This window comes from Glycine max, chromosome 6 (genome assembly GCF_000004515.6).
Source record: "Glycine max cultivar Williams 82 chromosome 6, Glycine_max_v4.0, whole genome shotgun sequence".
Taxonomy (NCBI): domain Eukaryota; kingdom Viridiplantae; phylum Streptophyta; class Magnoliopsida; order Fabales; family Fabaceae; genus Glycine; species Glycine max.
In genome coordinates, this window is record NC_038242.2 from 18,140,375 (window position 1) to 18,153,629 (window position 13,255).

At 31.5% G+C, this 13,255-nt stretch overlaps 1 protein-coding gene and 1 long non-coding RNA gene across 20 annotated transcripts; both read right to left on the reverse strand.

The window, feature by feature from the left end:
* Positions 1-632: 632 nt before the first annotated feature.
* LOC100806698 (SNAP25 homologous protein SNAP33) lies at positions 633-3,128 on the reverse strand. 2 transcript variants are annotated; one of them, XM_003527052.4, is made up of 6 exons: positions 2,949-3,128; positions 2,201-2,714; positions 1,980-2,073; positions 1,545-1,675; positions 1,074-1,171; positions 633-891 (listed from the first exon to the last, which is right to left on the reverse strand). In XM_003527052.4, exons 2-6 carry the CDS (start codon positions 2,654-2,656, stop codon positions 792-794), a joined length of 879 nt encoding a protein of 292 aa, XP_003527100.1. In that variant the 5' UTR covers positions 2,657-2,714; positions 2,949-3,128; the 3' UTR covers positions 633-791. The 2 variants fall into 2 exon arrangements, with proteins under 2 accessions (XP_003527100.1, XP_014632074.1); XM_014776588.3 differs by having other exon boundaries at positions 2,201-2,708; positions 2,949-3,112.
* Positions 3,129-5,714: 2,586 nt separating this feature from the next.
* On the reverse strand, positions 5,715-12,247 carry LOC102669583 (uncharacterized). Of its 18 annotated transcripts, none has more exons than XR_005892065.1 (13): positions 11,636-12,247; positions 11,493-11,540; positions 10,945-11,010; positions 10,760-10,840; positions 10,561-10,632; positions 10,334-10,486; positions 10,040-10,112; positions 9,889-9,959; positions 9,616-9,665; positions 7,479-9,439; positions 6,393-6,793; positions 6,147-6,298; positions 5,715-5,901 (listed from the first exon to the last, which is right to left on the reverse strand). It is a non-coding gene; the product is annotated as an uncharacterized lncRNA (long non-coding RNA). The 18 variants fall into 18 exon arrangements; XR_005892063.1 differs by having other exon boundaries at positions 10,334-10,489; positions 10,561-10,675; XR_005892070.1 differs by having other exon boundaries at positions 10,334-10,394; positions 10,938-11,010.
* Positions 12,248-13,255: the final 1,008 nt, after the last annotated feature.

Consider the following 13,255-nt stretch of genomic DNA (forward strand, 5'->3'; position numbering starts at 1 on the left):
CATTATTGGAATAAATTTTGAAAAGAAAACAGAAGAGAGATGTGCTTAGGAAAAAAGGAATGTATAAATAAAGGGCCTTAAAGTTAAGCAGAGCTGTTCTATATGGGCCTAAAGAACTGAGCCCAGTATAACGTTGATTATAAAAGCCCAAAACCCGGGACAAAATGGATCTCTAACAGTGAACGTAGAGATGTTAAATTTCAAAAAAATTATAAATTTTTTTTTTGGAAAATTCTCTCAACAAGCTGACAAAAAAAATCCTAATCAAACATTCAGACGAAACATCTAAATGTAATAATTGATTTGAATCAGTTCAAAAGACCAAAGCATTAAAGAGAAAAACCATGATGTTTGACAATGTCAAGTCTAATTAACATATATTCCTAGAAAACATTGGAGAACCGTACTTAAGGACAAACCCTCTCCCACTAAACCTAGGAAGAATAGCATGAAGAACGCTTGAAAGTTGAAACATTCTGTAATACAAAGTGTTACTTTTATGTGAAAGAATTATATTATATGCACTTATCCGTTTCCTAGTCAAAGAGAACAAGGTTATGAAATGAATCATGCCAGAAAATTAAGGTAGCGTAGGAATCACCAACATTGACGATAGAGATTAGAATCATAAATAATCTCAAATCAACCAATACAATATATATTTCAGAGACAAATATTTCACAAGCGGATTGTACATTACTATATTTGAAACCAGTATCCTGGAACATTGGAAGCTCCTTTAATTGAATAATGCAAGGTAAAAATTAGTATCAATCTCATGATATACGCCCCTATTTCCCAAGCAAACGATGACTACGTTGATTAGCACCATTCACACGGACGGTCAACTTCTCCATATCATTGTCAAAACCGTCCAAGGCTTGGTTTTGCCTGCAACATTACCAAAATCAGTAAATTATGCCATCTTGAAGAAAGTGAAATGGTTCTGAACAACTAAGCAACTATTAACTGTTAGTTAAACTATTCACTTTTGCAAAAGATTTCAATCAGTTCAGTGTTAAAGAATCTCAGTAAGGTAAAATTAGAGAAATCATAGAATCCAATCAATTTACCTCCCGATTTCAGATCCCATGTCAATGGCCATGCCTTTCAGTTCTCCCAAGAGATCACTTAAATCTGACAGTGCATCATCTTGCTTCCCTTTTTCAACCTGTTTCAGGACATTCTATTCAGTTTCTGAATTCAATGTTGAGAATTAATATAGCAGTATTGTACATGGCAAAGGTGAAAATCATAACATGAAAATTACAGGCTTCAGGATGGAATAAACTATAGAACATGGATGGCTTATGGGGATTGGGGAGAAACAAAAAAGAGGTTAGTTGCAAAATTGTCCTTGATTTTAAATAAAATGGTTGGCTCCAAATTAGTGACTTGGTCATTATGGACAGGGAGGACAATACTAAAAACACACATTCAGATATTAATCACATATCAAAGCAGTAAGGAACTGAAGCTTTATCATGTTCAGCGCTTCATATGACTTTAAACAACAGTTAAATCTTCATCAAGTAAATACGGACCTCAACTTTTTCGAGCGCATTTGATGGCTCAGAAAGTGTTGGCCGTGACTTCGACTGCCCTTTTGGGGCAGAAGTCAATCCTAACTTCTCCCTTTGCTCCAAGTGGTTGCCCTTTCTTCTCACCGGATCATCTGTATCATGAAGCACATAACATATACAATTGTCATACAACCCAAATTAGTTGAAATTAAAAGGAGTAAATTATATTGACACTCCCTAAATATCTACCTCTACACTAACTCCCTTGATTGTTCAAAAAACATTGCACTAACCACCTTAATTGTTTGAAAAACATTATACCGTGTCCCCCTTACAAGGGAGGTAGCTGTAATCCTTTAAAAAACATGGGGAGTTTGTGCAATCTCATGAAACTTCAGGGGTTGCCAGTGTAAATTACTCAATTAAAGAATATGAGCAGGGAGAGAAAATACTAACCTCCAAAAACAACAGGGCCAGTTATTGTGCCTGTCTTCTTTGGTTTCCAAGTTTTGGAGAACATGCCACCAAGACTTCCCAAAAGCTTTTCTCCCTGTAAACACAGCAACAAACACAGTCAAAAGATAGTCCAAAATACCAATTGAAAGCAACAACAATGTTTTTCACAACATGAAGAAGCTGTCCACACAGGAAACACTGAGGGATAACAAGATCCATACCCGACTCAAATCGTGATCAATATCAGCAGCAACATGGTGACTCCTTGTAATCTGCTCACCCTGATGGTGCAGCATCACCAAAGTCTTGGTAGCATCCTCTCTCATTTCCTCTGCTATCTTCAAACAGCTGTTCACTGAGTTTGTTGTCTCTTCAGCCTTGTAAACAGCATAGTTCTCCAATTCCTGCACAGATTGACTCTCCAATCCCCCAGAGTCGCGGAAATCGCTCTTATACCTATTTCGATGGGAGGACGAAAGGCCATAAGAAGACGACGAAGAGTGGCCAGTGGCATCAACATCAACTTCATCATCAAAGGGGTTGGTGTTGGTCAAAGTCTTCTTAGAGGAATTATACTTTTTATCGTTCGTCTCTTCATCAGAATCAAAGGGGTTATGGGCATGGCCAACAGAACTAGGTTTAGCATCTCTCAGAGGAGTTTTCTTTGAACCAAACATCCTCTCTCAATCTCTCTCTAAAAAAACAGTGATCTTGTGTATCAATTTGGTCCTGGAACTTCAAAACAAGCAAAAATCCAAAGATCAAATTCAAGTTCTTTAGCATAAACCCTCCACTAAAAATTGAATTTTGAAATTAAGATGAATCCAAATTCATATCAATTAAAGTGGAATTATGTAAATTGAAGTTCAAAGAAATGTATAATCGCAGAACTGAAAGTGAAAACTAGATAAGAATGATAAAAAGAAAGGCCAGAACAGAACATAGTTGTAGAAAGAGAAAAAAAGGTACCTGATGATGAAAAAAATGTAATTACACGAAGGAAGGAGGGAAGTATAGACAACGAATATGAGGCTAAGAGGGTTGGATGGTTTCAACGCGGAAGCTCTGCAAAATCCCGTTGAAAATTCACGCGATTGCTCACCGCTGATGTATGCGCTCGTTTGAATTATTATGACAGAGTTGCCAGCGATGACATTTTCTTTAAATCATCAATATTATATTATTACTAGTCACTAACCCGTGCGTACTCACAGGTTGCTCGATTAACCAAACCTAAAAGATTGATGTTCATGTGAATTTGAAACCTGTACATACGTATGGGGTCACTTGATTTAGGGATTTCAAAGGTTGATGTTTATGCGAATTTAGAACTTGTGCATACACATAGATCATTAAGAAAACTTGATGTTCATGCAAAACAATTGTTTCACATGATAAAATTAACAAAATAAATGTTTAAAACTAAAAGAGTTAAAAAGTAAAAAGAAAGTGTAATTAAATTGAGAATTGAAATTTCAAATAAGTCAAATAGTTTTTTTTATAAATATAAATTATAATATAAATTATTCCATATTTACATTTGTCAGGTCACATAACAATTGTTAATTTACACTTAAACACTGAATTTCAAACACCTCAACAATGACCACATTATTTCCTCTAATTACCTGCAATAAAAGAGAGAAAAATTATCAATTTTAAATCCATGTTCATGTTCTATTAACTGCACTGTCTTAACAACTTAAATTTAAAAGATACAAAAGAATAGGTCTCACCACCATTCCTATGGGATTTTTTTCATTGTCATTCACTTCACCACAAAAAAAACTTCAAGTGAAAGATGAGAGGAACACTAATGTCTTAAAATCCCGTGAAAAAACATGAAACAAACAATAATAACTAAATAATAATGATAACACATAATAATAATAATAATAATAATAATAATGAAATAAATTAATTAATTAAATACAAAAAGAGAAAGTAAGGAAAATTTCTACTTTTCATTACACTACCAACGTGATTTGTCTCTCGTGTGAATCTCAGTATTAAAGTTGGTAGAGTATTTTCAATTATAATAAATAAGAAATTCAGAGTATAATTTGTTTTCACTCATAAATATAAAGAGAAATAACTAAAATACACAGAAAATCAGAAATATATTATGTACATAAAAATGCAGGAAGCAATCAGCAATATAAAAATAGAAACATTATTAATTAACTGAAAAAGAAAAAGACGATTTAAAAAATAAAACATAAAAAAGGATATATAATAAGTTGAAAAGTTAATAAGATAAAAAATAAACACACTTGCTAAAGTTAAATAAAAAACACATAATAATAATAATAATAATAATAATAATAATAATAATAATAATAATAATAATAATAAAATAAATAAATAAATAAATAAATTAAATACAAAAAGAGAAAGTAAGGAAAACTTCTAATTTTCATTGCATTATCGACGTGATTTATCTCCCGTGTGAATCTCAGCATTAAAGTTGATAGAGTATTTTCAATTACAATAAATAAAAAATTCAGAGTATAATTTGTTTTCACCCATAAATATAAAGAGAAATAACTAAAATACACAGAAAATCAAAAAATATATTATGTAAATAAAAGTGCAGGAAGCAATCAGCAAGATAAAAATAGAAACATTATTAATTAAATGAAAAAGAAAAAGGTGACTAACCCTTTATTCTTTTTATATAAAAATTTTCAAACCCCTCCAGAAAAAGAAAAACTACTTGACATATCCTATTTTATACATCCAGTTTATCAAAACATGGGCTTTCAATTTAATTATAACTCATTAAGTATCGTAATCAAGTGACATAGACATCCTCTTGATGATTTCATTTTCATCCAGAAAAGGGAAAACTACATTGCAATATGAAACTCTCTTTCACTCTCACAGATCAAACTAACTTATATATGATCAATACAACATATATTGTAAAATAGAAATTATATATAATATTTTGTTTATTTCTTATTTCGCTGATCTTACTATTACACCCTTCATCCACAATTTCTGTAATTTGGCCAAAGGTGACGCACGGTAGACAGCAAGTTATCAAACCTGCATTATTGATAATTACAAATTAATCATTGAATCATGTAAGAAATCAATTTTAATTTTTTATTGAATTGTATCGTACTAATTATGTAGCAAAAAAAATGTACAACTTAGGAGCGAGAGATGATGTTTCTATTTCGTCAATGTCTCGGAGCTACATATATTATATTATATTGATCATATAAATAGATATAGATATAGATTTTACATGTCTTGGGGTCTTCTCCACAGCCACAAAATTTTCCCTTGTCAATATATTTATACCTACCCAACAGATTGGATAATTATTCTTAAAGAAAGAAATGAAAGAAAAAAAGCACTATTAATGAATGAAATAAGACAAAATGAAAGGTTGTCAGAGAAAAGAATATATATAGACAACAATAGGATATTGTAAAGTGGCTGGAAAAACGGCCAATTCTTATTCTCTGACATTAAGCCAAATAGATATTAAATAATGCATTGTGAATGTGAAATGCAGGAAAAATAGCATGCCTGATAAAATTCTTACTTTCTTTCCCACCCATTATTTTTTATTGATCAAACTATAAACTGGTTGTGTGTTTCAAGCTGTTTATTTTTTATTATCTTGTTAGAAAATTAGACTAAGGTTTCAAATCAATCGAACTATGACTATTTTTTTTATTAATGCAATCTGTTTTCAAAATATTACATGAGACATTTATATTGAAGCTAGAGAAATTAAATGATTTCTATGATTCTATTCCTCCATTCTCTTGTTCTCCAAAAGAGGGACAACGGCGAGTATGATTCTGAGTTATCATAGACTTCACACTCTTCCTTTGCTTGCTCTTGGCTTTTCCCCTAAATAACAGCATAAAAACCAATAACCGCTATGGCTGCTCCAAGCACACTGTACATAAACAAAACCATACTTACATAATTGTATTCCTTCTAAGATTAAAGTATTTTTAAGTTGCATTCACACACATGCAAACAAAAGGTCCCCCTTTCATAATTGTAGTCCTTAGACTAAAGTATTTTTTAAATTGCATTCATTCACACGAAAACAAAATGCTCTCATTAATAAAATCATAAGTCCATAAGTGGACACACCTCCAATTTTTCTTATGATTGAGACATGAAAGAAACGTATACCTTCCAAGATTAATAGAGCCACAAAGAAAGCCAATTCCCATGATGATTGCAAAGATGATTCCAATTGGATTAAACATTGCAACATAGAGAGGGCCCTTCTTGCTCATGACCCATATATGAACAATAATTCGAAGGGATACACCAAAAATTTCCTACATTCAGACGCAGATCAAGTTAATCGAAATTCAGAGCAAGAAATAGAAGACTCATGTTGATATAGGAAATAGTATCACTATTTATTCTTACTTGCAATGCAATAGCTATCAAATTCACATCAAATCCTAATCTCAAAGCTTTTGGATCCGTTACTGAAATCAGTCAAGGTGGGATAGATAGAAAAAAGAAGTGGCAACCTTATTGTCTCCTGCATCAAAAACAAAAAAAAAAGGAAAAAAGAAGCAAGTGAAACAATGGAACAATTTTGAAACATAAAGAAATTACTTAATTGCTGGTAATTTTAATTAAAAAAAATATCACCTTTGAAATCTTACATATGTTGGTAGCATCTATTATATCTTACTGTATATGTTGTATATGTTCTCGTATAAGGCTCAGAGATACCCAAGACGCAAAGCAACAAAGATCTTTATGGATTCCATCAGCCATCCTCTAACGTGAAAGAAATCGTGCAGAACCAATATATCCAACTGAAACATGGAAGAATGTGCAGAACCTATATATCAAAATGAATAAAGAAGAAGAAGAAAAATATAGCAGCAATACAAATAAATCAATGATATAAACAGTGTTTGAGTAGATGACATAAACTATACAGGAATGAGAACCGAATGAGGACTAATCCATATACAGAATCTACACATACTAATCTAAAAGCTATAATTGTTTGAAGGGTGCATGAGAAAATTCCTTACTCTTTAACTAAGGCAAAAATTTCACAGCATCATTCGACCTTGTTTTCAAATTGAAAGACTAATTTAACCACTTACAAACACAAACCAAATTACACATCAATTTTTTGTCGGATAAGAGGTAAATTATATATCTAAGTTTAAATTTGTGTGTAAACTTATGGGTATTAATTACTATCTATCTATAAATTCAATTGTATAAATATTATCAGTAATGCTATGTAGCACGAAAGTTTTCTGCACAAACACTATAAGAAAACAAAAGCTGAAATGTGATTGGTTGAGTTTAGATGAACAATTTTGTAATCAAATCCTTTGACACAAATTAACGGTGGTGAGCAGTGGTAAAACATTTCGTGCTAGAACGAATTCGTACTGATAAACATTTTCCAAATATTATATAGTGAGATATAATGGAACTTTGGAAATTAATGATAGCAAGCTAAGATTTAGTGAAACTTACCATGGCAAGAGAGAGGTGAGAAATACATAACAATGTTTAAGCCTGCTCCCATAACACCAACAACACCACCACGAGCTTCTCTTTGCAATGCTAATTGAGTAGTAACTACTGCTATTGTCGAAATTGCCACATCCAAAATCACAACCAAAATGACAGTTCTACCTTGAAATCAGATTCAAATTAATCTATCACCACTTAACAATAAACAGGATTTTGTAAGGTGAATTAATTAGAAATTGGCTTATATAATTATAATATAATTAATTCATTAATATAGTACATATTGATTTTCTCTGCTAATAAAACTAAGAATATTAATAATTAACATTTGTTGTTAAAAAAAAGAAATATATACTACACACCCTTATCCCTTTTGGAGCATATATGAGAAATAGAATAACATAGATTGTCTCCACCACAATGCCAAAGCCATCGGCAGTAGCCACGAGGTACTCTCTAGCCTTTATGATTCCATAGTAAGTCCATAAGGAACAATTAAGCAATGTGCAAATGTAAGGAAGGCTTGAGAAATCTTCCGTAGATCCGTGCTTCTTTATTTTCTAAAACGTAGGTCTGCATCCTTTTGTTTAATTTATGTATCATCCAGTAGCAATAAATATGAGATATATTATAATCTAGAATGCAAATTAAGCAATGAAAAGTGAACTCTGCAATATTAGTTGATAGACTATTTACTAATAAACAAAAATTTGTATTTTGAATATTTGTTTATTATCACCTACATGATGTGCTGGTGCTTCCAAATGATAGAATAAGTGTGGAAGTTTCTGGTGGGGTCGAACCAGAGATAAAACATGTATTTGAAGACAGGGATAAATCATGTTCTTCCATGAATAATCAATGCTAAAGCAACCTAAAAGAAGAAGAAAAAACATACACACATACAAAAAAGTCTACAGTATCACTGTATTAGCTCATATGAAGAAGGAAAGAAACTAATAATTTGAATTAGTCTATTTTTCTTATAGTAAAAGCAAGGTAAATGAGTATACAAAAAAAAAAGATAAGAAACATGATAATAGCACAAAACAATTTTTTAATTTGGAAAAAAATAGAAAATATATTGGAATATGGACAAAATTTAAATACACTAAAAGTATTATTCTGTGATCAGAATTAGAGTTTTACTTCACTAATCTAATCGGTGTGTTGACATTTATTACGAACCTATATTACCCAAATTATCCAGGTAAAACTGTAATTTAGATTAAAAAATAATACTGATGGGTCATCAACTTTTATAAGTTTATGTTGACATTTGTTAATTTATGTTGAGCAGGAACAGGAGAAAGATGTTGCCCAAATAATACCTTAGAGCTTACACAGGAGAAAGAAACATGAGAATTGAGATGATGTTGCCTCCATCAAATTAACAAAGAACAAACAATATTTATATATGAAGCACCCCTTTTTGGGGCATTAATCAAGATTGGTCATCAACTTGGCAAAACCGTGAAAGAATGATTACCTATGACTCCAACAAAGAAACTTGCATCTGCCATGATATTTTGCAGACCAAGAAGCAATAAGGTTATTTTCCAAATGGGGTGGTTTTGTTGGGTTAATGAAAGGGTTTCATTTTTTATCTAGCAATCAAAATCTTAATCGAGGGTTGTGAGAGGATTTATCAGCATTGCATAACCACTGCATTGTCATATAAAAGTTTGCCTCGTCGTACAAATGTCCATGGAATTAATAATGATAATGAGATGCTCCCTATCAAACTTGGTAGAGAAGAATACTTATTCACATATAATAATCCCCCTTATCATTTCATTCACCCAGTATGCGTTCTGCCCAAATTCAGTTATTTTATTTTTCACATTTAACATGGGGATCATTCTGATTTTAGTTTGATTTAGTCATTTATATTGAAAACAAACCTGAACAGCAGATATACTGATGGCCCCATCCATAACTCCAGGACGAATTCCTAGACACTGAAATCAAATGACAAAGTGACAGAAAAACAGTAAGCCAAGGTGCAGAGCATGGATGTCATTTTTATTTTGTCAATAATAAAGTGATCAAGATAGATTAGTTCAAACATAAAAACTCAAGTGTAAGTTTCCCTGCATATAGCAAAGCTTTTCACATAGAATTTTGCAAGCAATACCTTTCTCCATAAGTCAATACCTGCCTTTCTATATTCTCTGATGCAATCATCTGCAAAAGCAATGAGTTTTGAAACACATGACGTACTATATGAAATCAAACCAACCCTATACCCCTTTCTAGATGTGACAAAGAAATCCATAATAGATCATAATATAGAAGGAAACAAAGATGCAAGAGAGACAAATTATTTTTAATTCAGGTGCGGAGAGAAGAGTAAATGAAAGAAATTCCATATCATTCAAACTACCAGTGAGAGTTAGAGAGAGCATACTCTGGACTCTAAATTCATTACAACTGCAGACTCCGTGGATGTCTTGGCATGGTCAAGCTGTACCTGTGTAACTGTCATTGCAGGAAGCCTATATTTAATTTGGCACATACCAGGATTCACAGCAAGAGAAAAAAAGTAACCCAGATTAAACCTTGTCCCGGTGATGCAATTGCTATTAATTCTCTGGCTGCTAAATCCACAACTTTTGGCACAAAATCAGAGGCCTATATTGATGCATAAGAAAAAGCACTCAATTTTGATAAAAATAAATAAAGATTTGGTTAGAGGAATGAAATTGAAATTAAGGCAGATTAATAAAAATAAATAAAGATTTTAGGTATTAGATAATGTTTATCCATGTAGCACTATATATTAATGCTGCCTGAATTGTATATACTCAAGGAAATACATTTTATTTGGAAGTTGTAAACTACAAATGAACAACCTCTATTGCCATACACCCTCCTTGACCAAGATTTGGTTGCATTGGATGTGCTGCATCACCTCTGTATAATCATATGTTCTCATGTTTCTGATATGAGTGCAATCAGTTCATCACACCAATTACCAAAGAGATCCAAAAGCCTATTCTTCTTACCTGCTGTTACTCAGACAAATGAATTTGTTTCAATTACAATAACAATTGATACACACAACAAAAGGTAAACATACCTTTTGGGAAAGGGTCACTTGAAGGGGGTTCCCCATGGAAAGCATACCACCGCATCTTGCCATGGCCAACATCTGAAGCAACAAAGTACTGGTTCAAGCCCAAGAACACCGATACCTTCATGTAATCACCAAAACAGAAACTTTAAATAGTAGAACAGTTTATAACATTGTCCCAACATTTTATTTGGGAATGAAGTACCCTATCTTAGCTTGTTAATCCACTATAGCATGTGAAACCCGAGTAATTTGCTTCTTGCCGCCCAAAGAGTTTTGAACGCACCTAAGAAAAAAAAAAAGAATAGATTGAATGGTAAAAGCAAGAAAAAGAAGAAACTCATTTGTTAATAAAGCTAGAAGGGAAGGATGGTATATTTTACTTCTGACCATATTCCATCTGCTCTTATTAAAATATCACCATCATGTTGCTCTCCATTTTCAAGGATCACTAACCTGATGTGAATGAAAAGATTATTCAAAATTGGAAAACCACTAACATAAGTCTTAATCAATCAGAAATTAGTTGTGCAGAGAAACTTAAACCTTGTTAGGTTCCTGAATAAAATATTAAGCATCAAATTTTGATGCTGCAAAAGAAAAATGAACAGTAAAACAATTTCCAACACAAACAACAAAGCCACAGACATCCTGATCCAAATAAAAATCACAAAAAACACAAAAAGATACTGTGAGGTGCAGAGCTTGCATGCAAATCCAGATAATTAAGAATTGAGGAAAATGCATAAAAACTCATAAACTTTCCCATAAAAGTCTGAACAAAATAAAAAATATGAGTTTTAGAAAAAAACAACAACGAAGCATAAAAAAACACAAAAAATCAGACAAAAAACGGTGATGATCATGCTTTCTAGACATTATAAATGAAGTAGTCGGTAAAAGACATTGATTCGTGTCAGTGAAGTATGAATACTCACAATCTGCAACTTGACGGTTTTCCCTTCTAGCTCCACGATTCTGATTTTCTGAAAATAAAATAAAAATGAGTGTTGGACCATAAATAGAAATAACAAAAGAGAAGAAGAGTGATAATTACGAAATCAACTCCAATAGTACTTACGTAGCTGTCGACCTAGGAGTCATCCTGAAACGAAATGAAGAAACAAAGGAAGTGAATAAAAAGAGAGATTAGGAGAAGCAAATAAAGTAATGACTCATAGCGAATCTGAGAAGCAAGCAAGATTTTCAACGGAAAAGTCGCCGATTAGGAGAAGCTTGATTAGATAATCGTTGAAACCAAACCAAACCCCAAATTAAACTCGGAGGCTAAATTTATAGTCTAAAGCCAAGCACAGAAAGGGAAACTCGGTTGAGTGCAGGAACGACGGCGAGATAAAGCATGGCTACCCAACCCATCCTCAAAGCCAAACCAAAATCGTTAAAAAAAATAAAAATAGAATGAAGATGAGAAGAGAAACAAAAAACAAAAAATGCTTAGACTTTGTGTAAAGAAGAGAAGAGATGAAGAGAGAGAAAACATCTCAACGTGACAGAAAAAAGGCAACACAGGAGGCAGGTGGCACAAACCAAAGCAACAGGTGGCACAAAACCAAAGCAAAGCTGGAGGGCTATAAAATGACCAAAAAAACAAAAAATTGAACAACTGTCAAGCTCTCAGCCATGGGTATTTTGACCAAAAAACCAAAAAATTGGACAACTGTCAAGCTCTCAGCCATAGGTATTTTAGTATATTCCACATACTTCAATTTTAGTATATAGATATTGATATTGATTAGGCTTAATTTTAAAATTCGTTTATTATTTTACAAATTTCACTCAATTCGTTTATTATTTTTTAATTCACTATCTTACATAAAAAAATAAAACTTATATATATATATATTAACTTATTCAAAAATAAAATTTAATTTTATATATTTTATTTTAAAAGATAATATATAAGATAATAAAAATATAATAAATTAAAAAAATTAAATTTTAAACTATTTTCACATCAATAAATATTACCAACTACCCAAATAGACAAATAGGTACAGTGATAAAAGAGTTTGTTTCTTATTTTAAAAATAAAGACCATGATTCTTACTTTAAAGGTTAAAATTAGCTCTAAACTAAGATAATGTATTTTAAGATATAAGATAACTCAAATAGTGAATTAAAAAATAGAAATATCGATTTAGTGTAATAAACAAATAAGGAACAAATTTTACAATTAAGCCTTTTATATAAAGTCAGTGCATAATTTTTTTTTTCACTTTTTATATTTACAATATCATTTTAATATAATTAATACATACATAATTTTCATATATTATATTTACAATATCATTATATTATTTTTAAGTGATATATAAAGTTTTCAGTTATTTTATTTTTATACCTGCGCATTACCCTGGATCACAATCTAGTTTATAATTTACAATAAACAAATGCATGAAGATCGCAAAACTTAAATTTTAGTATTCAAGTAGAAACTTACACAGTTAACCCGAAGAAAATCTGGGTGGATTACTAATTTTAAAGCTAATGACAAGATTATTTTACGGGTACCATATATTTGATAATGATAATACTGAGAATTTTAAAAATACAGCCTAATAAACAATATTAACATATCTATATGATTTAGGGGTTGCTCTTATTCATTACAGAGGTAGTGAATGAAAAAAAGAATTGAAGAAGAGTATAATCTTTTAACATACGGAATTTAGGAAAACCA